Source organism: Cimex lectularius, unplaced genomic scaffold (assembly GCF_000648675.2).
Source record: "Cimex lectularius strain Harlan isolate CLEC.00 unplaced genomic scaffold, Clec_2.1 scaffold254, whole genome shotgun sequence".
NCBI lineage: Eukaryota > Metazoa > Arthropoda > Insecta > Hemiptera > Cimicidae > Cimex > Cimex lectularius.
The window spans coordinates 394,748-421,415 of record NW_019392818.1 but is presented as its reverse complement, the minus strand read 5'-3'; the positions used below and the strand labels follow the sequence as shown (position 1 = coordinate 421,415).

General features: G+C 36.3%; 2 protein-coding genes across 9 annotated transcripts in view; one reads left to right on the top strand and one right to left on the bottom strand.

Annotated features, from left to right (window-relative positions):
* Positions 1 to 8,419, bottom strand: part of LOC106670563 — a 166,663-nt gene extending 158,244 nt beyond the window's left edge. The window contains exon 1 of one of the 2 annotated variants that reach the window (XM_014401032.2): positions 8,324 to 8,419. The gene's annotated coding sequence lies outside the window, so the exon portion shown is untranslated. The remainder of the gene's footprint in view (positions 1 to 8,323) is intronic. The other variant, XM_024228406.1, reaches the window with a different exon arrangement.
* LOC106670560 (coagulation factor VII-like) overlaps positions 1 to 26,668 on the top strand; it is a 91,892-nt gene that overhangs the window by 19,255 nt on the left and 45,969 nt on the right. For 6 of the 7 annotated variants that reach the window (XR_002910561.1, XM_014401027.2, XM_014401024.2 and 3 more), the window contains exon 3: positions 4,617 to 4,788. Coding sequence is in view for 6 of the 7 variants with exons in the window: in XM_014401027.2 (XP_014256513.1) it covers positions 4,679 to 4,788 (110 nt within the window). In the remaining variant the exon portion in view is untranslated. Of the gene's footprint in view, positions 1 to 4,616; positions 4,789 to 22,817; positions 23,142 to 26,668 lie in introns of those variants that run through there. The other variant, XM_024228403.1, reaches the window with a different exon arrangement.

The window sequence follows — 26,668 nt, the reverse complement described above, 5'->3', positions numbered from 1 at the left end:
AGATAAAGATAAGATAATAAATAGAGTATCGTGTTATCAATTTCTGATTCTAACACGAGACCGTATAGAAAAGCTTTATTTGGTATTTGCAAACTGATAAACAAACGTAAATTATCAGATTTTTATCCTAATTTTATAAATATGTATATAAGTATTTCAAATTGTACGTTGTACGGAGACTCAGATTGAGGTATAACCCATTGTTCAGGTGAGGATAGAACAATAAATCTGAAACGCACAAAATAAAGAAATATTTATAGCACGTAACACCTTTTCTGTTTTACACCAACCGTCTAAATCAATTTTTTAATAACCGTGGAACATAAAACAATATGAATAAAACCTTATTCAGATATTTTAAACTCTAGGCTATAAATGTAGACTACACAAAAAAACTTATCGCTTTATATACGTAGCTTTATGAGTAACGATCCCTCAGACTTTATTACTTTACTCTTGTAATGATCTACTTGTTCAAATAGGGATAGGGAAAGCACGAAAGTTGCGTTAATAGAAAACTGGTTCATTTACATGCAAAACTATTTCAACAGTTTGTTTTATCCCATCTCGGACAAGCACGAATCAGTTAAAAGATGTTTGTTTAGCAAATATTTTTTGCTATAAATTTAACTGGGCATATACCATTTGTAAATTACTGGTAAGAACAGAAAGAAACCTGATGGAAAATGTTTTATGCGTTTTCTTCTTTTCTTATTCGATAACGTCCATTTTTGGTTTAAAATGGTTCTCAGGGATTCTTACGACTTTCGAGCTCATTGGAAATGTTTTCTAGTTTTAGAAAAAGACTTGTCCCATTTGAACTGGATGGCTTGGTAGTTGACTCTCCAGTCGTAAATTTGCTCCAAGCTAAATAAATGCCAGCTTCATTCGATATGATTTCTATGAAATGCTTGTTTCTCCGCTCAGGAGTTGGAATTTGTATGACAGTTTATCTATGTAAAGTACTAGTGCTACGCATTTAACATATTGGTCATTTTATATACGTAAGACCGAACGGAAAATCAATATCATTAAGGTTGATGTTTTCCCAGGCGAACGTTTTCTGGGATGTGACGATGTACATGTCTAAAAAAGACATGATCAAAATAGGAAGCCGCAAATGAACAGGAGACGGTAGATTAGCTTTTAAGAAAGCCATTTTCAGAGTTTAACTCATTCATCATTTCAGTAGGCAACTCTCTTAATGCCTCGGATATAAAGGATAATGAGCCTCTTAAGATCCGTGTCAATTTGGGACAGAGTAAGAACCCTAGTATTAACATTGTATTTTCATTTACAAATGCCCACGTTTGCAAAATTATTTAACTAATATCGCCTTGAGCGCCTACAGAATCGTCCTACGCTCTTATAGTTGTATTTTATTTCAAGTCGTTCTAGCTTTTATCTTGAGTCGGAAGCAGGTGAAAATTCCCTGAAATAAAGATAATAAAGATTATTCTCAGCACCTATAAGTATGCGAAGTATTCAGAGATAATCTTTTATCATCTTTGATGGCATAATCTACACCGGGGTTTTCTCTCAACGAGTAAACGTCACACCTGTATCCAAAGGGTGATTTCCGGGTTTGACATTTTGAAAAATGATGGCAAATATTTATTTTTTCGTCGGAGAAAATATGTGAATAGGATCCATTTTATAATTGATAGCAAGTGGCAAACAATTATGATGTTGTATATTTTTTGACAACAAATTTACTCATTTAATACTCTGCAATATTAAGTGCTATACTGGATAAAAACTCGAGTGACCACATTCTTTTTAGACGACTGCGGGGATCATTAAGAAATTTGGAGGAATGAAAAGTGAAAGATCGGGATAAAAGAAAAGTTCAATGTGTTATCAGCAAAAGTCGCCATTACTGTTAAAAGAGAATTAGGAATATAATGCGTACAAGGTATAAAAAAGTACGATCAGTAATGCTTCCTTGCGAACACCCGCATTAATAGGTAAAATAAAAGAGTGTGCAATATGTGTGCCTCTGTTGGTTTGGTAAGATGCATGATAAGGTCGAAAGTAGGAGCTAGGATGCAGGATGAAATAATAGCTGGAAGTTAAAATAGGGGATAAGGGATTATGACGAAGATAGGATGCGGAATAAAGTGATAAGAGGATGGTGACATGAGGTTCCCGAGAACTCTTCGTCAACAGGACAAGAGGATCTTTAGCGTGGCCTATCGGGCCTTATCGGACGTTTTGATTCTCAAGATGAGAGCTGACGCACCTCTGCATACGACGGAATAGTGTTACCGCCGCAGCATTGGTGTAGAGGCGCCCCAGCCCCTATGGGCCGAGACAACATCGCCCTCCGCTTGTCCACTCCGAATTGTCGGGCCCGCATTGTGCATCGGGTCGTATGCCGAACGCAAAGGGCTAACAGGCCGAAATACATCAGCCTGTTCTCCCGCGTACTCCCTAGATAGAGAAAGCGACTCTATTACCCACAGTATTAGGGCTTCCCATAGCGTAGAAACTTCCGGATCCGCCCCGACCGCAGTTTTGTTTTTAGTGGAATTGCTAACCACCCCCTAGATGAGCACCGCCTACGGTAAGATCTCCTGTCGAGCTCAGCCTACACCTGCCATGCGCATTCGAGGGACGCCATTGGCTTAGCCTAGGTAGTCCGATCCTTCGCTTCCCCAAGGGTACCACGCCGGTCATACGCACTACCCGTTTCCATTCGCTCACTCACGTATTCGAGGGACTATTCAGCATAATCGTCGCGTCCTCAATGCCTATACGCTGTCGTCCGGGCCACCGTCTCCCGTGAGGCCGGGGATAATAACGCTGACCATTCGCAAGCTTCACGAAGGTCACACATAGAAGACAGCCTCTGTCTAAGTTCCCGCCAGAGGCGTCACCACGTACCACCACGAATCCATTCCCAGTGTATCTATGGCTGAATTTGGAACTTTTCAGTTACCCCGTGGTACGTCTATGCAGCCAGGATCTGGTGCACTGGCCCTCGTGTAACTCTGCTAAGGCACCCGCCGCCCATGCCGACCCTATGCCGACATGAGTACAGCTTGTGCTTTAAAGAGGTTGCCACGCCCTCTGGGCTACACCTTTATTTTGTGCCCAGATAGCCCCCTTGCAACCAAGGGTTGGGAGGGGTCACGGGATAGAATCAAGGAACCCGAATTGAGAAAAAGGGCCGTGGATGAGAAGAACTCGAGGTGAGCGTTTCGGGGTCTCGAGCCTCAAATCAACTATACCACCCGTCGTCGCCGTAGTATACATTAATAAGTACGATGACAGAAGGTATTATGTAGAAATTACAATGGAAGATAGTTGTAAGTGGAAGATAAGTTGCGGAATAAAGTAGTAAGGAGAAGGTAGTATGCAGGATAAGATAATACGTGGAAGAGAGACTGAAGTATAAGCTTATTTGTGGAAGTTTGGATGGAGGGGTATAGTAGTAAGGTAATGGCGGGATGCAGGATAAGGGATTATGTTGAAGGTAGAAGAAGGGATTGGGTTGTAAATAGAAGGTAGGATGAAGGATAAGGTAGTATGTCGACGATAAAAAGAAGGATAAGATCGTAAGTTGAAGGTAAAACGCAGAATAAAATATTAAGTGGACGATAGAATGCAGGATAAGGTAGTAAGTGGATGATGGAAGAAGGGATAAAAGAAAAGACGGAAAGTGGAAGATAGAATAAAGGATAACGTTTTATGGGCAGGTACGGTGCACGGTAAGATAGTATGCATGGTAAGGTAGTATAATTATTCAGAAATCGTGAGATGCGGTCTGGTGTGATGTAGATTTCAGAAAAACATTTTCTTTATCGTGTCAACGTTTCGATCTTTATTGAGATCATCTTCAGGGCTCAAAGTGTTTGTCTTCTGTGTAATTGTGCCATTCTTGCGTGTCGTGTTGAGTGGTGGGAGTGTAAGATAGGAAGAGTCGTCACCAGCAAACCGAGTGATCAGTGTCACTCTGTTCAAGATAACTAACTAAAGAAAGCACAAAGACAAAGTGTACACAGACCCAATGAGGAAGTGCGTCCAGGATTTTGCCTGGATTGATGATAAACTGACGATAGTGAAAAGTGTAGGGCCTTTTTTGGATTAGGATTCCATTGCATGGTCAAAAATGAAAGATAAGTGAGTGTTCCGAAGAATATAATCGAAGATGCGAGAAAGTATAGATTGTTGAAGGTATGAATAATTTCTAAACAACATCACAAATTGGTTTCCAAATTATAGAAATATATTGATTGAGGTTTTCCTTGTAAAGAAACCAATTATTCCAAAGCGTTTATCATATGATCACGAGCAATGGCGATACGATAAGTGCAACACTTGGATCTGGCATTTATTCATGGCAATTCTCGTTTTTTTCGCATTTCTCACTCTTCCGAGTTTAATCTGTGTACTATGTCGGAGATGACCAAACAAGAAAATCTCTGAAAATAAAACCAATTATTAAAAAATATCTATTGCCAGTCTACTCCCATAATGAAAAAAAATTAAATAATAAATATGCTTTTTATAGAGACAATTTTGTCACTTTAACAAATAGAAAGTTAAACATAGACTCTTAACAACTATTTTTAGCTATTGTCTAACATTTCTATTCCTACTGCTTGTTTCAGACATCAAAATGCTGACATTTGCTTATTCCCACCATACATTATCAAGTTTATGAGACCGCTATATGCCCAGAAAAGAACAATGTCGATGGTGGACAGTATTAGTCATTTATCCGTTGGACATTTTTTCCTTTTGGACACAATGGATTTCCTCGGAAAACGACAATTCCAAACAGTATGCATTCTATTTTATTTCCTTCGTCGATGTAAATAGGATTACTTTTATAATTCAATACGGCTTGGTGACCAACACAGATTTATTTTATGAATTAGTCATTCCATCCAAAATAATGTTAGAATTTTCTATTTCCGAAGTCTAGGAGGCTGAAAATGGCCAATAAAACGAGTACAAAACGATTTCTTTTTATAATTGTCTGGCTTTTCAAAGCCAACTGATATGATTTCATTCTGGCTGCTTTGAGCACGTTTCTTACGGTTTAGTTATCAAAGGAAAACCTACATATTTTTAGAAAACACTTCTAGATATGACTACAAATGCCAAAGATTAACGAAAGTCTTTATGAAGCCTTTTAATGCGAAGCCGTTAAAGCGAGAATGGTTAACGAATATGGAAATATTTCTTTGGCATTTTTTTTTAATTTCACGTTTTAATCTTGAAAAATACAGATTAATGATGTTACATTGATCTACAAAAGAACGTCATAAACAATATTATATAGGACAGGCTAGATTCCCGGAATGGCAAGATCCTTGGCAAAATAATTTGGTTTTTGACTTTCAATTTTAATTATGAATCGGTTTTAGCAAAGAATGGGGAAAAATTTTTGAAAAAATTATTAATTTTTTAAAGACTTCGAGGACCGACCAGATTAAATCAAGAGAATAAGTTTGTAAATCATCTTAATTCCGGCTTCAGACAAATTTTTAACGACAAAATATATAAGTAGTACAACAAAAGTTAATATTCCTCCATGGATTAATATTAGAATAAGTAAAATAATAGAATTATATAATTAGAATAATAAAGATTAGTATTAGAATAATTAGTTTTGCTGTGCCGTGTATAAGGGTTACACATGATTCGCTTATCTAAATACAGCCCAAGGTAACGGACGACGTTTTCGAATAGATTGGAGCGAGAGTGATGCATCGGAGGGTAATGGTTATGCTTTTAGATGTTCAGTTTTATAAACCGCTGCTGTAAGGAGCACAGTTGAATCTTGGTGAGCTAAGACCGGATCGGGATTTGGTGATAATATGGCGCGTCAGAATTATTAATTGGAATCAATTAGAAGGGCAGTATGGGCACTTATACTGCGTATAATAACGGACCCAGGACGCTACCCTGAGTTAACTCCTGCATCGACCCTATTCAAAAAGAAGAAGAGAATCCAGCTCCAATTCAAGAATATCTATCAACCAGATATAATTTGAATATTAGAAATTCTTTAAAGTAGGGAAACCCTTCAGCTTCCAGAGTAAACTCTGATGCGAGACTTGATCGAAAGCCTATTCCGCATCGATAAAAAAGCTCCTCCGAGCAATCTCGCCTTCTTCTCAAGCAAAGATGCAATAGTATCCACCATATAGCACTGCTTACAGAACATAGAATGGTGTTGCCTGAAATCAAATTATGGTCCGGGATAATGCTAAAACAGTCGAGAATGTGGTGGATTTTTTGTAGAGCGGTTTTCCCAACATTTTCCTAAAATTGATACAAAGTTGATGTGGCAGTAGAAATTTAGAAGATAATGTAGGTTTGTTAGGATTGGGAATTGGTAGAACAATGGCAAACTTCTATTGTTAAAATGACAGAAAAAATAATCAACAGCCACATACACTATACCAAGAAAGTATGGAGAAAAAAGTACTGCTTGTGTAGCCTCCATCAGGAATGAATTTCGAATCAAGGGAATTAAAAACGGGGTAAATTATAATAGAATGGAGCGACCGTGATGCCCCAGAGCGTAAAGTTTAGGCTTTTAGATTAAGAGGTGTTCACTTCAATGCGTCATTTTGCAAGCCATTGATCCAAAAGGTAGAGGCTGGTCTGTAGGTTTCGGTGAGCAAAATAATCCTGATTTGGTATACCGCATATATGGTGGAGGTGTCAGAAATTGTCACAATGGTAGTATCAGAGAAGGGATATTGACAGTGTATACTGCGTATAACAATGGGCCCAGGCCTCTACCCTGTGGGCCTCCTGCAACGATCCTATGCAATGGAAAATATAATTAAAATACAGGGCTAAGGAAGCGTAAGGGGATAATAGTACTGGTGCTTCGCATCGTGATTTCACTAGATGAATTTAGACCTAAAGGAGTTATAAAGAAATAAATAAAGTGTAATATACTGGAAGGAAAGTGATGCACTGAAGGTATATTTTAAGCTTTTAGATTTAGAGATATTCAGTTCAGTGCGCTATTTTCTTAACAACTGCACTAAGAAGTAGTAGAGTGTCTGCGGCATGGTTTTAACAATCACATATTTTAAACAATCTATTTGAAACGTTTTCCGTACAGCACCTGTCTCATTCTAGGCAAATATTCATGCAGAGCGCTATGCGAAACTTTTAACTTTATAATGTCATGAAAACCTGCTGATGTTGAGGTTAGGTGCGGTCTCGAAAACGTTTCAAATACATTATTCTAAAAAATACGGTTGTTAGAAGTATCACATACTGGATCAAAAACCTAACCAAGGAGAAAAAAGCATGCAAAGAGAATCTTAGTGTCAGAATGAGAGGTGGTATCGGCCGCGAATATCGTGTACAACAACAGACTTAAGACGCTACCCTGTGGAACTCCTCCCCGTGCAAAGTTGAGGAAGAGGAATAACGCTTTTTCTGTTTACTAGGTATGTTGATTTTATTGCGTTGAAACATAGTTTTTAACCTGTGGAGGTAGCCTGTTTAGTTTTTAGTGAGATACAAGCCTAGGCCTTATTTCCTGGTTAATCTCACCATAACTCTTTATTTAGTCAATTTTAATTTAATTTACTTTTCTTTACGGTTCGCTGTTTGCGTTTCAGCGTGGCGCCCAATTTCAATTTAAGATTAAACTACAACTGCCCGCAACCACGAAGTAAATCCGAAACATTTTTGCACCCATATATTCCTGCACTAATGTTGTCATTTTTTTAAATTCCTCGATATTGTATCGAAACAGTGGAAACATGGAATTCATTTTGAACCATAACTTTTATCATTTTATGTAATTCCTTAAAATTAGATCAACTTATTTTACAATTTGAGACAATCTATGTTCGCTTTAAATCCAATTATTAATCAGCATTATTTATATTCAATTTGAACCATATTTCAAACCATTGACTGTTATCATTCCTCGTTTTCTATTAAGATTTTCAATAAAAAGGCATATCGACACATTTTTTTATATTATCTCTTGCTAATGTCTATTTTGATTTTTGAATGTTGTAACATCATGTTCAATTTTTGATCATTTTAAATCCAATTGTTGGGTTCGTCATAAATTTCATAAGTCTGTTTTCTTTAATTTGGTATTTTCGACTGATTTCATAAAACTATATTTTCTACTTTAAAATGACAATTTCATAATAATAAATTAACTACGTCCAAAATTAATTCGTTGGCTACTCCAATAGCATTACGTTTATAATTTAAGTTCAGCAGACTATAAAAAGCAATTTAAAAAATCGTGCAATATAATCTCATGTCAAATGACTTCAGAAGTCTAATTGTGTTACGTCTCTAAATTTAAATGGCTCACCTGGTTGAGTGAAAAGTTGGGAGAGCGTGGGAGTCAACCGAACTGAACAAAGCCCAGGCCAGACTGTTCTGTGTTCACTGTCGAGCTAAGACCGGAGGGACGCAACTCTTTTAACACCGGAGCGGTGGGGGCCCCGAAGTCCACAAGTGGGGGATCATTCATAGACACGCGTTAGACTATTTTTAAAAATGTCAAAATTACTCGGATCATTTTGTGGAAGAAAAAAAGAGACAGCGTGAACGAGAACGAACGACGATCTTTCAGGGTTTTGGGAGTCTTGCGGAGACACCGATTACAGCGGGAAAATTCCCATATATTATAGACAAAAAAAAAAAAAATTAATTAGATGTAACTACGATCAGTAAGAAAAACCTACATCAATAGTTGAGTCTATGAACTCCTTTGAACTGGTACATCCATTCCACTGATCGAAGTGACTAGTCGAATAAAGGCATTTGTGAAGAAAAAAGTCAAGATGCTGTATGCTGTGATTTTTTGGTATGCCCTATTATAAGTCTGAAGAGAATAACGATGAACTGACCCAACGCCGAAGCCCAAAATCGAAGTCAATTCAGCAAAAATGAGTCAGTATAAGTCGATGAGACATCAGTTCAAAATATTTTAATAAATTATATTGCTTTTTTATATATTTTAATTGCTTTTCATGAGTGAATGACTAAGGAAACAATAAGTGTAAAAAATAAAGACCATATACAAGGGAATGGTCTTAAGATTGCTGAATGATTTTAAGTTACAGATAGTACAAAGAAAATTAAAGAAAAATTTCACATTCTACCAACAAAATACAATTTTTTTAAGATCATAATATATTCAAAAGGGCTGTTTGGCTCATCAAATAAACATTTTAATTGGCTCATTTTACTATGTAATCGGGGGTACTATGTATTTATCTCTATCTGCCAGGAGTTTAACCTATACATTGATAGTTTCTTCCTTTTCGATCACATCTGGTCCGCCTAGCCTGTTATCCAAGATAAAAAAAAACCATAATAACTGAAGATAGCAAAATGTGGAAACTTGTCTGATGTTGCCAAGTTTTTTTTTAGCAGATTACCAATAATAAACTTTGCAGACCTAAGGAAGAAATCGCACTAAAATAATTAGCTCAGAACTTCATAAAACGCTATTAACAAAAAAAATGTTGTTCAGAAAATTTGGTAAGTCGAGAGGAGTGGTCAAGAATTTTATAAAAACACATTTTTCATTTTTTTGCCGACATTTCGACCTTTATTCGAGTCAACTTCAGGGCATAAAGTGTGGTGCTATTCTTGTGGTATCATATTGGTTGATCAATCAACCAATCACAACAATTTAAAAAAAAACAATATGACACCACAAGAATAGCACCACACTTTATACCCAGTGATCCGAGTAAAGGTCGAAACGCGACAATAAAAGGTGTTTTTCTAAAACATTTCATTCTTGACTGCTCCACACGACTTCAACTAATTATTTACAAAATAAAATTTATTTTGAGTTTGCGATCAATTTGATCGGCCTAGCCTCGTTTTGATCTGCCATACATTTTCGGCTTCTCGTTGTCTTCATTGCTGTGAACTGAACCCGGAAAAAAGGAAAAAAAGCAATCATTGTGTTTCTTTCGTTTCCGGTTATGTTGATCTACTTGTCCTCGCTGTTCCAGCACGGTTGTGTTATTTTCTTAATTATTCAATAAAGTTTGTTACAAAATCACCACAGAAGAGATGCCTAAATTGATGAATGAATGGACGAATGAATAAATAAGGGTAATAAACATACAGTCAAAACAAAGAATAAAAGAGATTTAAGCATGGCGGCATATTATCAGATTGACCTCCGGCTGTCGTAGGTTTAGATGATAACTTGATCCCCGGGGGAACGAAGTCAAGTTAGCGCAAGTTAGAGCACCGGGGCTTATAGACGGGGAGGTCGTGGGTTCGAGTCCCGATCGTGAAACTAAGTTTTCATCTCAACCGCACATTACATAAAAATGATACATCAGTTTAAATTGTGAATAATGTCCAAATTTTAGTTAAGTTGCGCAAAATGATCAACCTTCAAGTTTTTCTGGACTGCCGAAAGTTTTTACTGATTAGACTGTAACATTCATGAATCGTACAATCATATTTTTCTAATAAAACAAGTTATTTTGTGAACATATGTTAAAGACTAGACACCTTCATGATTTCGCTATTTAAATTTATTTTTATTTTTGGGATTTTACTCAATTTTCTAATTGTTTCCATAGGTTATAAACATCGAATTTACGAACGTGGTAGTTTCAAATTCATAATAAGTTTGCAAGGCCAACATGGGATGCGTCCGATTTGCTCTGGTGTCCTTTTTACGGAAGATACTGTCTTACTTTGCGCGCACTGCATTTACGACCTCACCGGTGTAAACCTGCTCGTTCCAACCGTCAGAAATCTCAAACATTTCGAAGTAGTTGCCGGGATATCTTCGATTCTGAGAGATGAAAATGGTTACGAATACAGGATTCCCGAATACTGGATGACTCACCCAAAAGTGGCATTCAGACAAGCGTTACAAACGTGGGAATACAATCTCGCGTTGATCATGTTGGATCGGCCATTTTCTGTGAGGAATCCGTACATTATGTGGCTCAATCCGTTGACAATCCAACTCAAATGGGAGAACGACCGGAGCAATTATACGAACGTCGGTTGGAATAAATTCAATTTGGTCGCGAATCATATGGGTTTGATACCGGGTCCAAAGTACAAACTGACCGGCTTGATTTTAGTACCCATGGAAAAGAGGGATTGCCTCAGATTCCTTTGTAAAGGGCTGAAAGACTGCGATAAAGAAGCAGGGTTTATCACTTCCTCTCAATACAAGTGTTTCGATAAAAGTGATTACCCTAAAAATTACCTATGTGAGACAGGGTCGTTGTTGATGAGCAACAACAAACTGATCGGAGTCGCCGTTCCCTACGACAACTGCAGTTATAAGCACGCTCCTTTGGTTGTTTCCTTATTATCGCCAGCTTTATCGATGCTCGATAGTTTTTACAAGTCGTACGCAAATGTGAATTTAAACCATTACGGGTTAATTCTAATCACTGTAAATATACTATTATTGATGTGATTTTGTTTTCCTAATTAATCATGGTTTTAAATGTAAGAACATAACTCTACAAAAGTTCTATCATCTGTTTTCTTACACGTACAAATCCCAATTTAGTAATAAAACAGTATTTTGTTTTTTAAAGCACAGTGGTTTAAAACATAGTTCAGTCTGCAAACAATGTTTTTGAACTTTCTCATGTGCAAATTGAAAGCCCAAATAAAAGGAACCAGTTATGAACAGACCTAAAATTTGAAGTAGAAGCAGGTTTTACAAATGTAATTAGGATACCATTTCGCTTTTTGGGTATAATAAACGAAAATATCATGAAAAACTATCACATTTAGACGTATGCACATACGTTTTCGGTTAATTTTTTACGTGTGTGTGTGTGTGTGTGTGTGTGTGTGTGTGTGTGTGTGTGTGTGTTGTTTAGTGTTAATGATTATTTGGAGATCGTGAGATGCGGTCTGGTATGACGGTTTTAGAAAAACTATTTCTTTATTATGTGCCAAGTTTCGATCTTTATTGAGTTATGTAAAATATCCGTTAATACAGCAGTGTCGAACCATTGTTATGAACGTGTTTTTTGATAGACACATAGACCGTATTAACGGATACAAACAACTATTTGGCATAGCCATGGGTAGCAACATAGGCCCGATACTTGCAGATCTGATTAAGACACGTCTATTAAACACAGTTATATCACACCTTACGTTCCTCACTAAATACCTAGATGATACATTAACAGCAGTTCCCACAGATCAAATTCAAACATTTAACACTTTAACAGCTTTCACCCACGCCTACAATTTACTCGTGAAATCGAAAACAACATAACAATACCATTTTTACATACACATTAATCACAGATTGGTATCAAAAATCAAAAAACACAGATCGCTACCACAACTTTACATCACACCATCCTCTTCATACAATAATAAACACGGCCAAAGTGCTACTTCACAGAATTATTACCCTAAGCCATGAATCTTTTCACCACAAGAAGATAAGATATACAAACATATCCTACATAACAATCACTACCCTAAACACGTAAGCATACTCAACACTAACATCATCTACTATTACTAAAATACCACATCAAATCTAGAAAATACAGACAAACCAATATATATGCCGTTCATTCACGGCCTATCACATAAATTAAACACATTTCTCTCTTCTGATACTTTAAAATAGCTTTCAAACTATAAAACAATTTACACACTTTTTTCCAAAATTAAAGATCCCACACCAATAACAAATAAGTCTGATGTAATTTCCAAAATTACGTTAAAATTAAACTGTCCTGCAACTTATATCGGAATTACATCCCAATATGTGGATAAGAAAGTAAAGCAGCATATCTATGATTGCAAAAAACCCAAACAAAATCCTACAGCACTGGCTGCCCACCATTTTGAACACAAACACAATTTCGACTTCAACAATCCAAAAATATTACGTACAGAACAAAACAAACATAAACATAACTTCTTAGAAATGTTTTACATCAACAAGGATAAACACAGCATCAATTACAGAACGGACACAGTTAGTCGAAGCTACGCTAACATCATTAATCAGATTCAATATCAATAACATACATATATCATCATCACATCACACAAAACATAAAACAAATAAAACAATCATCACATTCCTCACATCAAACATTTCAACATATGTAGTCTAATTCTTCAACAGGTTGGCTTTCCTTTCCTAATTACCCCCGTCTATATAATCCTTAAAGGATAATCAGGCCGCCGAACCATGCGCCGAACCCACTTTTCCCCATTGTCGGTTCCTTTCACCCCAAAGAAGTCGAATCCTCATATAAAAATGTTTTTCTATCCCTACTTCCTTCTACACTCCTTCAAAATCCAACGTATCATAAAACATCAATATACATAAAATATCAATATCTCTCAATACGACTCACAATACTGACACATCTACAAAGAAAACAAACACTTTGAGTGAGTACAAATATTTTGATCGAGTCTAAAATTTCTATCATTGTATAAATTTATTTTTCACATCCTACATATATTTTATAATTTAAACAATGTTTATAAATCCCAGGCATGAAGATGATCTCAGTAAAGATCGAAACGTTGGCATGATAAAAAAAGGTTTTTCTAAACGTACGTCACACCATACCGCATCTCCAAATGATCATAAATTTTTGACGTTTATTCTCAATTTCTACATGGTAAACAGTAAACACTAATTCCAGATCTTATTAAAAAAAAAGTTTACCAAGACTAGGGAGTTCCACAACCGCACTCCATTTTTCACCCTTACATATTTGTGAACAAAAGGTGGCTTTCAAGAGGGCCAACTTGGAATTTCGAAAAATCGAGGAAAACAAACTCGGAAAACGTAAGGGAGATATCAAACAATGGGGTACAGCAATGGAAAGCTGACAGAAATAGGAAACAGTATTGGCTAGGCTAAGAATAGGTCACACAACATTGTTTTGCACGGCCACTCTATGGCCAGAAAGCCTCCCCAGAATGCACAACTTGTGGTTATCAAGCTTATTCTGACATCATGTAGAAACTACGAAGATATTTGGGTCAAATATAAGCTTGCAAATAAAATGACCGAAATTTTTGAACATTCTCCATCTAAAATCAGAAAGCTGAGTTCCTTACTGAAACGGGAATGAGAAATAAATTCGTACAAATAAACAGAGAATAAGATGACTTAGAGTTCGCTGGGGTAAGGGTGGCTCCTGTCGACGTTCTGGCCCATTCCTCACTGATCTCATTCTCTCATTACCTGCCAACTGACTCCTGAGGTACATAAGAAATAAAACCAGATATAAGAAGAAGCCATTACAAAATTCTGGAGAGAATTAATATAAAACAAGTGGCTATAACAGTAACTGATAAAATGATAGGGACATTCTACTTTATGAACACTGTATCAAGGTATAGCCTTGAAGAAGAAAAAAGCAAATTTAGTTGCTCTTGGCATTAGCATAAGTTGGCATTAGTTTCGACCTAATTTAAGGTCTTCATCAGGGTAAAATAACCTTAAATATGTCTACAGATTGACATATTTAAGTTTTTTTACACGTCCTTGGCAATGTTTGGACTGGATCAGTGTTCAAAGAAAGTTGAGATTGCTTGTAACAAAAAACTTAAATATGTCATTCTGCAGAGATATTTAAGGTTTTTTTTGCCATGATGATGACCGTAAAATATGTCGAAAGCTTGGCATTAGCAACTAAATTTGCTTTCTTCTTCATGAATATACCTTGATCGTACGTATTCGTAAGTGAAAAAGTAGTCAATAGATACTTCTAACAGTAAAAACATTCAACCTTGACAGACCCTTCCAAGTGGATAGCAAAGATTTTTGGAAGAAATGCAACCCCAAGTTTCAATAAGGGTATAGTATTGGATCAAAGATGGAACAGGGAATATCAAAGTAAAAGGGGCCGAATTACTCCACTCTAATAAACTCCTTTAGCCCAATCCTCATTCAATACAAACCACCCCTGTAACCCTGCCAGCTACTGGAGCTGAGATAGCCTCGCGACCTCCTATCGATAAATGAACTATATAACTATGTAAACTGTGATTTAAGACTTCTCATGATCTGTACCAGTTGCAATGAATGAAAATGTACCAATAATGGACGAATATAACATAACAGTATTTTAAAAAAAGTATATTTACCTTCGTTAAACCGTCTACTGGAATTGACAACTGTAATAAAAATTAAACACTGAACTTAAACAATGCTTGTGTTAAGGTTGCTTCTCAATTCAAACAAGACTGGCCCAACCCTGAATCCTGATTATTAGGAAACTAAACCCCATAGGTCTTGATCGGACCAGAATACTAGCTGATCAAGTGCCTTACATAATACGAATTAATTAAAAACTTTTAAAAACAAATTTATTAATTAAACAGGGACATAATGATAATTAACATAAATTAAATTCGTTTTTATTTTAAAACTTTTTTTTAAATTTGTACAAACAGCAATTTCATCACTAAAAAATACTATATGCAAACCATTTTCCAGAACATACGGAACAAGGGTGGATGGGTACTCCATATTTTATTATAGTCTATCCACTGTGAACCATGACTTCTTCATCACTATTTTTTAGGATATAACACTTTTCGTCTCCCATCCACGAATCTGCTGGATACCCGGACTCTACCCTAAAAGTCACTTTTTCAAGCACGGAATGACTAAACGTGAAGTCTAAATCAGAAAGTTGTCATTACGAAATAAATTGAAGTATGACACTTGTATGGTAGATAGATAATGATGTTTATTTACAATAAAAATTATTTTACAGAAAATATACGGTACATAAAACATCCTAGACAATAGCCACAGGCTGTTCGTCGATTGACAAAAGAAAAAACAACAACATAGAATAATGTTAATAATAAGAATACTAATAATAATTTACACAATACTTTATTAATAATTGAAATTATCGACTAGGAACGCTATGTATTTTCGGGTGTACAAAACATAATTTTAGAGACCATGCCAGTTTTTCCCATTCAAAAATGAAATTACCTCATTTAAAAAATATATATATATATATTTAAAAAAAACAATTGCCAAACCACCTAAGTCTGAATTCCTTCAATATAGGGCACACCGCCAAAAAATGGAAGCCATCCTCATGTACACCTAAATTACACAAAGCACAACGGTACGCTTCCTCATTTCTGAGAACCGAGCAGCTGACCTCTTGCCTTCATTATCACACTTATCATATTCAACTTATAATTTTTATTTAAATAATGATGATTTTCTCCTAATTCCAGAATCAGCTCATTGTATAAACTATGGAAAGCAGACCACTGTGCTCTTAATTTTAGTTTATTTATAAAGTCAGTTCTCAAAACATTTACCAGGCTTTACACACTATTTTTATGTAAGTCGGAGTAACTCAAGGGGGTTAAACCATGTTGTAGATACAAATTTTCAAATTCTTTTCCCAAAATATTTTCTACTCTAACATTTTCAACGCCAAAATTCGAGGGAGTCTGGCAGAAGAATGATAAAACTTTTGGATGTATGTCAGATGTAGGCTTAATGCGTTGAAAAACATTTTTGATTTGGTCAATCCCTGTCTCTAAATATAATACGTAATCAGGTGTATCCTTTCTTAAGAAAAACAACCTTTTGACGAAATATTTATTCAATTTCTCCACACTGTCGTACCATTTATAGCCCCAAACCTGAGCACCATGTAACATTACCGCCTTGGAAACAGAGTTAAATACATCATATTTTGGTGAAATGGGAACATCACTATTCGACAAGAGAGACTTCCAAGTAGAATTAATACCAAATTGGCTACATTTAATTTTTCTTTAAGATGTCTTTCCATCGTAAGCTGCGGTGAGATATATGCCCAGATATTTATAATGGTTCACAATCTCAATATTTTGTTCAGCTTAGTTCCAAACCTCTTTTCTCCCAAGCCTACCACCTCTGTGGAACGACATTATTTTTGACTTGTTTAAGTTAACAAACAAATTCCGTAACTGACAATATTCGTAAAGCCTATTAACATTTTCTGCAGTGGGCTCCGTTGTTAATAAACAATGTCATCTGCATAGAGTAAATAAGCAACACTTGTATGATAGTAATAAATATGACATAGAATTTCTGTCTAAAAGATAAATAGTAACATAATAATAATGAAAAAAATGAACGATTGTTAATTCAGGATTTGGCAGGGATGGCGGTTGAGTAAAATTAAAAAGCTAAATTAGTTCTTATCTGTAAAACCTTGCCTATTTTGTTGACCCGGCCAGACTAGGGCTTTCTTTTTAGTTCGGTCAGAATTCGAGGTTTGAATAATTTGTAAACGAGAAAGAACTCCAACTCCAGAATATTTGAGTCTATATTCAGATAGTATATACTTTTAGCATTTCCCTAAGAAGTAACAAATATTTTCCCCTTCTAACTCATTACACATGGAACATTCTTATCTCTGTTCTCGAGTAGTTCACACCTAAGTTTAAAGAGCCACACCAGTGTCAACTGATGTACAAAACCTTATATAAAAGATAAAAGAGTGTGCTCTACCACTCTGTTTTAAATGGTAGGAATGTTAGTCTGGATAATTTGAGATTGTATTAAAAGGCAAGAAAAATCCGACTAGGAAAATGTCGTACAAAAGAAAATAATCATTCCAATAGTCGTAGTAGCTTATAATTAGGATGAATCCAGAAAATTTGGGAAATGACGGGCCTTTATTAGAACTCGTGGTGATCAGTCGAATCAGCGAGATTTCACTCATGCCCTCCATCGTTAACCAAATATTTTTGTGTAGCTCCGGGTTCACGCGGTCATGGTAAAATGAAACCAGCGAGGATTTGTAGGATTTGGGTGTGATCGGGAAGGTAAGCCTGTCTGACTGCGAGCATATCTCAGCATTTTTTCGGACAAGGACAAGGCAAGACAATAACCGCACTGTGGCCCAAAAACCCTCATTTGATTGTGCCCATTGTCATCCCTATTTATGGATTCTGTGGATTAGTGTTGTTCAGAGGCCAAGAAGATATTCTGGGTTACTTTGCTAAGGTTTCTAATAGGTTTACCACACAAACAAAAAAATTGTATCAAATTCATTAGTTTTTTATTTGTTTATTTTATTTTTTACTATTTTTTTTTTTAAGTTTCATTCAGACTGCTTTTACTAAATATTCCCAGCAATATCCTTTTGTTTGACCACGTTCAATTCTTTATCGGCCATATTTATATGTTGGAAAACACCCGTTTTTAAGGAGAAATTTTCACATATATTTCTATCGTGATCATGCCTAAGAAAGAATAGAATATACAAAAAAAATACATTATTATTTACAAAAGTTTAGTTTAGACTAGTAAATCTTATTTACATCCGTATAATATGGTTTACAACCTTCTGTCGGAGATCATTACAATCTGCCATCAAACAAGAATTTCATATACAAATATGACTCAAAAAAATATGTATTAATGAAAAAATTCTAATATAAATTATGAATAAAAAGCTAAATAAAGACGATCTTCTGGAGAAGTTTATTAAAAGGAACCATTACGATGCAAATTAATTTATTTGCTGCGGTTTAATCTGAACTAAATCGTATTGTAGGTTAGGTCCATGCTTGGCGAGCATATTGTATGAAGGCCCTGGCTTCTGAGTTGTCCAAAAATTTAATTAGGTTTTCTTTTGGTAGGGTAAAACTCACAAGGTGTAGTTTACGAATTCGAATTACGAAATTAGGGAGAGCTGACTGCAAATCAACTGATTCAATTCTAAACACTCCCAATGGTGTTGACTGGAGTTCTTCGATAAGAGATTTGAGAAAAAACTAGGCCAACAGCCGATGTTTTCCTTGGATGGAAGGTCTAAAAGGCCATATTTTTTCCTAAGGAACGCCATTGTACGAACCAGGAACATTCCAGTTGATATCTCCCAGACTGTGAGTTAGGTTAATTTTGATTCGAGCAACAAGCAGGTTTTTAGGACGTACGGAAAATGAAGTTTTAGGCTAAAAATAAAAAACAGGTCTGCGGTGGTTCAAGATATAACATATAGTTAGATGTTAAATTTGGCAGTGAAAAAGGTTTACGTATAAAAAACCTCTGAACTTTTTCTATATTTTCATACTGTTGAAACCCCATACTTGACACCCAAAAAAAGGATCTAATAATTGCATCAACGGCATCCTGACCAGTGTCCCTCAGGTCTTATTGCAGGCTAACCTTACTACAAACGCCTTTTGCTTGAAATGTTTCTACATCGCAAATCAGGAGTATATTTATATTCGTTGACTACTTCAATCCGTTCCCCTTGGTACTACCACTTGTCAGAACTCTTTAATTTGCAACTCTTTCTGAATACTAATATTTTTAATTTTTTAAGGTTTTCGGTCAGGTTCCATTGTTGACAGCTATCAGTAATCGAATATTTCTTTTCAGGGTATAAGCGCTGTAGGCGCCGTTAAATAAGGCGCGCGCTGGTGTGGTCGCGAAACCAATAACAAAATAATAAAATAAAATAAAATTAAAATAAAACCCCAATGCCTGAGGAGACGAGTGTGTAGTCCTCGCCAATCTTCTGTTCGGTACCAAGCAATGCAGCACCTAAACCCTCAACATAACCAAGGCCCTGGATAATATGATGGTTTAGATTACTACAATACCTGCTAGGTTGCTAGGTTTTCTATCGGCGGCTGGCGGATATCACTCCCGTGATTTGAAATTAAAAGAAAACTAAACTGAAAACAATTTTCTAGCTTTGAAGTAAGGAATGCTAAAACTAAATAAAATGTTTGCACGGAAGCAAGACGTTCGTTTCTCTCGGACGCATGAGAGCAAGTCACGACGGGAGCCAGTTGCAGACGCAGTGCCCTATCGGCCCGTTTTAGGGATTTAAGCGTTTAAACAGAAACAAAATATTTACGCTAATTACTTTGACGTAAACAAGCGCTCTCCTCCAGGATTACAATTTTTTCTGCATATGGTAAAATTTTATGATAGTGCTTCCTATTTTTATACCGTATTCCAAAACTTGTGGAAGGTCATCAAAGATTAAAGCAAATAATAAGGGACTTGGGGGCAGCCCTGCCTAAACCACATCCCACTTTAAAAACTAAAAACAATCCGGCCTGGCCTTTTCACTCTTCATCTCGTGATATCAATAATTGATTTTAAGAAGGAAGAAGTTCCCAAGAAAGTTCCATTGAGAAAACCAGCCGCCATCAAAAAATAGCTTTGTTAGCTTTTAGTTTTAAAATGCAATAGTCAGGAAATGACCGTGACCTTAAGGTTACGGTTGAAGTGACCGCGACCAATATTGGTCTATCGTGAAATCCCTATTGTTGTTTAGAGCCTGTTGTTAAACTTTTTATCAGATCCCAAACCTTTGTTAGGGACTCCCATGTACTTCAGGCTTTTCCTATCCCATTAGTAGGAATGTCAGTCTGCATAGGTTTTCATCCTAACAGAGGGCATATTCCGCTGTTTCCCCTTCTTTATGGCAATATCTGCACAGGCTTATTTCTGCTGCTCCGAGTACGAAGTTATGCCTTTGTAGTGTGCAGTATCTAGTCAGTAGTCCTACTATTCTAGTACATACACGTCCCAGGTTTAGTAGTTCTGACGTTAGTCTTTGCGATGGCCAACGAACTGAAAGTATGCCTCTGTCCTGGAGTACAATCCCATTGAACTTATTAAGCTTATTTTTAACCCGTTTGATCGATCAACGGTTTTGGTAATTAGGTATGCCGCAAAAAGGTAAAGGGCTGACAATTATCCTCGTCGTTCCCGTGGACAAATTTCAACCTCCTTGTAAACCCTCTGCCCTATATATCCTGGAATTTAATGCTGGGTAATTACTGTTGTCCCAATTGTGTGAAAAGGTCTTGCTGTAGTTCCAAACGGTCTGGACTTTACTAAAGGTGAAGTAGTTGCTTTTTGTGCCGCCTTTCCGTCCAAGTAGATGGCTATTCTTTTGTTGAATACCAATAATACCAGCCTTTCGATCTCTCTGGTACTGGAATATGCCTGAAAGCAGTGGTGTTTTGTCCAAGAACATATTTTAGTCCTTGGTTTTATTTCCATAACTACCACCTCCTGATCCATGCTCGGCATTAGAGATATTTACCAGTTATGGCCATCATTAACTGGGATCCTTTTCTACCAGGCTGTTCTATCGAGTGCATAATCTTAGAACAAAATAAAAATTTCAAATGGCTGAAAAACGCCCTCTAGATAAACCATGTATGTACATGGAAGAGCAATATCGCGGACCGCACTTTATTTTTTATAACCAAGCGATCCACTCATTGAAGCGTTATCTTTGCCACTTTTAAAAATTAATAGTAGTAATAAAATTAACTCGTTACATAATAGTATACAGATTCTAATAAATATAATTTTAAAAATGTGTTATAATCTCAGATGTTTATTTAAAAATGAACATAGATTGATAAGTTTCTTAATTCAAGCTGATATGAGTTGTTATATATTTACTCTTTTATCCGTTTTGCTTTTACCCCAGTGTGTCCATTTAGTAATTGACAATGTTTTCGTTTACGAGAGAGGAGGTGACTTGAACTTTTTAGTCAGTTTGCAAGCTCAACGAGGTTACCTCCTCATCTGTTCCGGCATCCTCATAAGCTACGACAAAGTTATTCTGAGCGCACACTGCCTTCATGAAAAGGATATCATCGAGTCTCCAAACATTCCGAAGATCAAAGAACTCGAGTATTGTGAAATCATAGCCGGTATATCCTCCTTGGTCCGAAACGAAGATGGCAGCGAAATCAGGATTCCACAACAATATTATTTGCACCCGTCTACGAGGTACCGCGCCGACTTCGATGTATGGGAATACGACATCTGTTTGGTATATCTGTCGAGCCCTTTTAGCGCCGGCAAAACCTACATCGCACCTCTAAAGACGTCGAGGCGATCGCTGACTCTCGGAGGGAACGAGAGAGCGGAAGTGATCGGTTGGGACAGATTCAGCCTGGCGATGAGGCACAGCACCATAGCCAGTAAGAAGTACAACATCCGCGGACTCGTTGTTACGCCCGTTAATGCTTCGATGTGTAAGCTTTTGTGTGATAAGGTATGTCCCTTCTACAATTCGAGAACGCACGCCTGCTTCGACAAAGGAAATTACTCTTGGCCTCCTTTCTGCTTAACCGGATCTATATTGATTTATAGAAGTAAAGTAACTTCATTATTCGGATTGGTAACGAAATACAAAGGATGTCAGAAAGCCGATGTGCCTCTTATAGTGACTGTATGGGGAAATGTTATCAACCAACTTGACAAGGGATACTCGTTTGCGAACAGAAATTATTTTGGTTTTATTTATGCTATCATATGTTCTAGTATTTTAATAAATTCTTAAATCAAAGTGGATTTTTTAATAAGCTTTATTTGTAAAATTGACACATGTCATGAAATCACAATAAGTGAATCCTGTCAGAGCATAAGGCATAAGGTTGGGTGTCGCGGACTAGTGATGGCTGTTTTACACTGCTTTTTTCCTAAGTAATAAAATTGCAAAGTATTTACAGGGATTCGGAACCCGAAACCACTAGCGAGGCGATTACGAGTATCGCACAGTATAAATGTTGCCAATTTTCGCCTTTGAATTTTAATGTTGACATTTCAAATCACTGATTGCGTACTTACCTTGCATTTCGTTTTGCTATAATTTAGTATTTTTTACTTATATGCCGAATCAGTATTTTGATGGTTTTCATGATATATCAAACCCGTTCTCTGCACAGTTTTACAATTAAAAACATAAGCCCGTTTATTTAATTAAGCGTTTAAGCACGAGCTTATTTTTTGAGGGGTCAAACGATTCCATCTAAACGTTTTCCTCCGCTGGCCCAAGAACAAATCCGACCTGGCCGATGAGCGTGGAGAACTCTGAATAATTGAGGACAATAGTAATTACTACTTAGTCGAGGAGGAGTGGATGAAAGATATAGAAGTTGAAGTAAAGAGAGCGTGAAGGCCCCAAGAGCCAGGAGGTAAGTAGAAGCGTTCAGTGAGTGCTTTCTTCACGAGAATGAAGGACCGCGATTAAAAAAGGAAAAACAAGAAATAACGATCCAAGTTCAACAGCTGAAAAACCAAAAGGAAGATCGGTTCTTCAAAACCGTGTCATGAACATCTGGGGGGCCATCTTCATACTAGTTCTCTGTATTGAGTAAGTCTTTCTATTTGAATTGAAAAAGAAGCAAAGAATTTTCTCATTTAATTTGTAATTAAGTATACCTCATGAGGTGAAGTCAATTGCAAGCAGGACATGCACTCTTTCCAATCCAAAATCTCTGTTATTTTTACACTAAGATTTTAACCCACTATACTAGCTCAACAACCAAAACATAAAGAAAAAAATACCTTTCGTTTACTTCAAGTTAAGTTCAATTTAACAGATAATATGTAAAAAATATTAATCAACACTCAAATTATAGGATATTTACGTATTTATTTATTTAAGATGAGTTCAGATTTAACAGAAAAGAAAAAAAAATTGAAAATAAGTTATACAAACCTTTGAAATGTTCTTTAATTTCTCTTTTACTGTGACTTCCGATATTTACATTTTCCATTCACTGCATGTATTAATTCTACCTGACTGAATAAATCGTTTTCATTTTCATTCATAGGGAAAAATGTTCATTAGATGAAACTGTATTTAATTTTATTTCAATATTTAAATTTACTTTTTATTATCCAACAGGCCACTAAATAATCCTGAACACGTGAGCACACTCGGGCACTCGCACTCTCACCCAAACTCAATCCATTTCTCTCTCTTTCTCTCTTTCTCTATCTCTCTCTTTCTCTCATTCTCTATCTCTCTCTCACATTCTCTCTCCCTTTCTCACTCTCTCACTCACATTCTCTCTCCCTTTCTCACTCTCTCTCTCTCTCTCTCTCTTTCTCACTCTCTCTCTCTCTCTCTCTGTCTATCTATCTACCTACCTATCTATCTCTCTCTCTCTTTCTCCAACCCCCCTCCATCTCTCTACCTCACTTTCTATCTGCACACACACACACACACACACACACACACACACACACACACACACACACACACACACACACACACACACAAATCTTAAAAAATAGTCATAGATTGAATCGACATATTGACTACGTATATATCTCAGCATTTGGTGATTACAACAGTGTTTTTATTTTTTCTGTTAATTTCTGCCCTTTCTGTATGTACCCGTTTCAATTTTATTGCACGAATCTACAATTGTTGCTGAAATCCGCGCGACCAATTATCAAAGGTTCATGATGTAAAACTAACCAATCCGTTAAAAATATATCATAACATAATAAGTGGATTGTTGGTGTAATGAAAAATAATAAAATAATATACAAGAAATCTGTGTGTAATGAAGGTATTATTTATGCATTTATAAAAAATTCAAAAACTGGAATACTGAAAAATTCCTGAAAAAAGTACTTTACAGTGATATTAACGGAGAAATATACTCCTTTTGTTTTTAAAATTCTACATATCACTTTGAATGCTATATCAAGAAATAGCATGGCGTCATATAAGCTCTTGATAAATTGGCCCAAAGATTAATAATTCGTCATATTTTGTATACTTATCAGCAACCTTTATCGGTACACAATATTACAATCGTGCTATTAAAAATTAATTAACACATGTTGTGTAAATACAGAATTAGCAGAATATTTTCTCACTAAATAATCTGGATCTCTGCATGATCTGGATGAAAATGAAAATTAAATTATCTCCCAAGCTTTCGTCCTATTTTAAGGTCATCATCAAGGAAAAACTCTTAAAGATGTCTATAAAATGACACAATTCAGTTTTTAATAGATGATGTGCCTATTTATTGACAGTTCTCGAGGACGTTGATGACGTTATTGATGGTTGAATATTGAACCAGCTAATGATTTGAATATTGCCAAGGAGTGTGACAACGGTGGGACTGAGTCTGCCTGGCAAAATATTGGGTTGTCCGGAAAATAATGCAGGATTTTGGTATTAAACAAAAAAAAAGAAACTAGTTACTTTAAAGCAATGTTCTTTAATCAAAATAATTTCCCATACTCTCAATACATTTCTCCCAACGTGTTGGTAACTTATTAATTCCGTCTGAGTAGAATTCAGAATTTTTAGAATTGATAAAGTCAATAAATGCATTTTCCAGTTCCGTTTGATTTTTGAATATTATGTGTTGTAAGTAGTGGTCCAGGTGTCTAAAAAAATGGTAGTCAGTAGGCGAGAGGTCCGGAGAGTAGGGTGGGTGAGGCAAAGTTTCATAGCCAAGCTCCAATAATTTTTGTGACGTTACACGTGACACATGTGGTCGAGCGTTGTCATGCAACAAAATGGGCCCTTTCCGATTGACCAAAGAGGGGTTCATTACTGCCAATTTCTGATGCATGGTATTAATTTGGTTACAGTATGATTCAGCATTGATGGTTTCGCCAGGATTTAAGAAGCTGTAGTGTATTAAACCAAATGAAGCCCACCATACCGTAACCATTACCTTTTTTTGATGAGTTGGGGGCTTTGGAAAATGTATTGGAGCTTCTCCTTTGTCGAGCCACTGTCCAGAATCCACTTTTCGTCACATGTAACAATTCTGGCCAGAAATGGGTCATTTTTGTTTCGACAAAGAAGTGATGCACAAACATCAAAGCGCTGATTTTTTTGGCGATCGTTTAATGAGTGTGGAACCCAATTTTCGAGTTTTTTCACTTTTCCAATCGCCTTGAGGTGGTCAGCGACGGTCGTTTTACTGACTTTGAGTTGCTCTGCACCCACCACTGATCGCAGAACATCATCATTAAGAGAGGAAGGCCTTCCACGACCTTCTTCATCTTCAAGGCTGAAATCTCCCTCCCGAAATTTTTTAAACCACCTTTGCACAGTGCACTCATTAACACAACCCTCGCCCCAGACTTGGTTAATGTTTCTAGCCGTTTGGGCTCCGCTTCGGCCGAGTTTAAACTCGTAAAAGAAAATCGTACGAAATTCTCGCTTTGACATTATAAGGATGACTGAATTATTTCCAAGTAGCGGAATGCTACAGAGGTAAACAAACAAAATGAGTAATCCTGTAAACGTAAACAGAATATTTTATATAGATTTTTTTTAATGAAAACTTAAAATCCTGCATTATTTTCCGGACAACCCAATAGATTAATAGACATTAGGCAGGCAGGCAGACAGACAATTATCGTAGAAAGAAAGTTTTTTTTGTTCTGTTGATGATAAAATAGGTCGAAAACTTGCCAGATAACTGAATTTTCATTTTCATCCAGATCATGCAGAGATCTAAATTATTAGTGAGTAAGAAACTTGTCGATTCATCTAGCATATTAAAGAAATATTTTCATTTGCAGTAATGGTGAGAAAAAATGATGTTTTCGATGTTACAAGAATTAAAGCATAGTCATGGTCACTAGGACCAGAACATTGTTCGGTATATTTAACCTATTAATGAGCAATTATGTTCCGTGTTAATCAAAAGCTTCATTGTATTTAAATTTAAAATGTGAGTCACTTTTTAAACAGGGAATTGGGTGAATCATAATCATTTAATGTATTGTGCAATAAAAAGGAAAGCCAAGTCGGTTTTAACATTTGATCCCAGAATTCACTTTCCTTGGTTACTTTGAACAACAAACGGTGATGAGCGCTTATCGATCCATGAATTTAATCTCTCGCTTTGT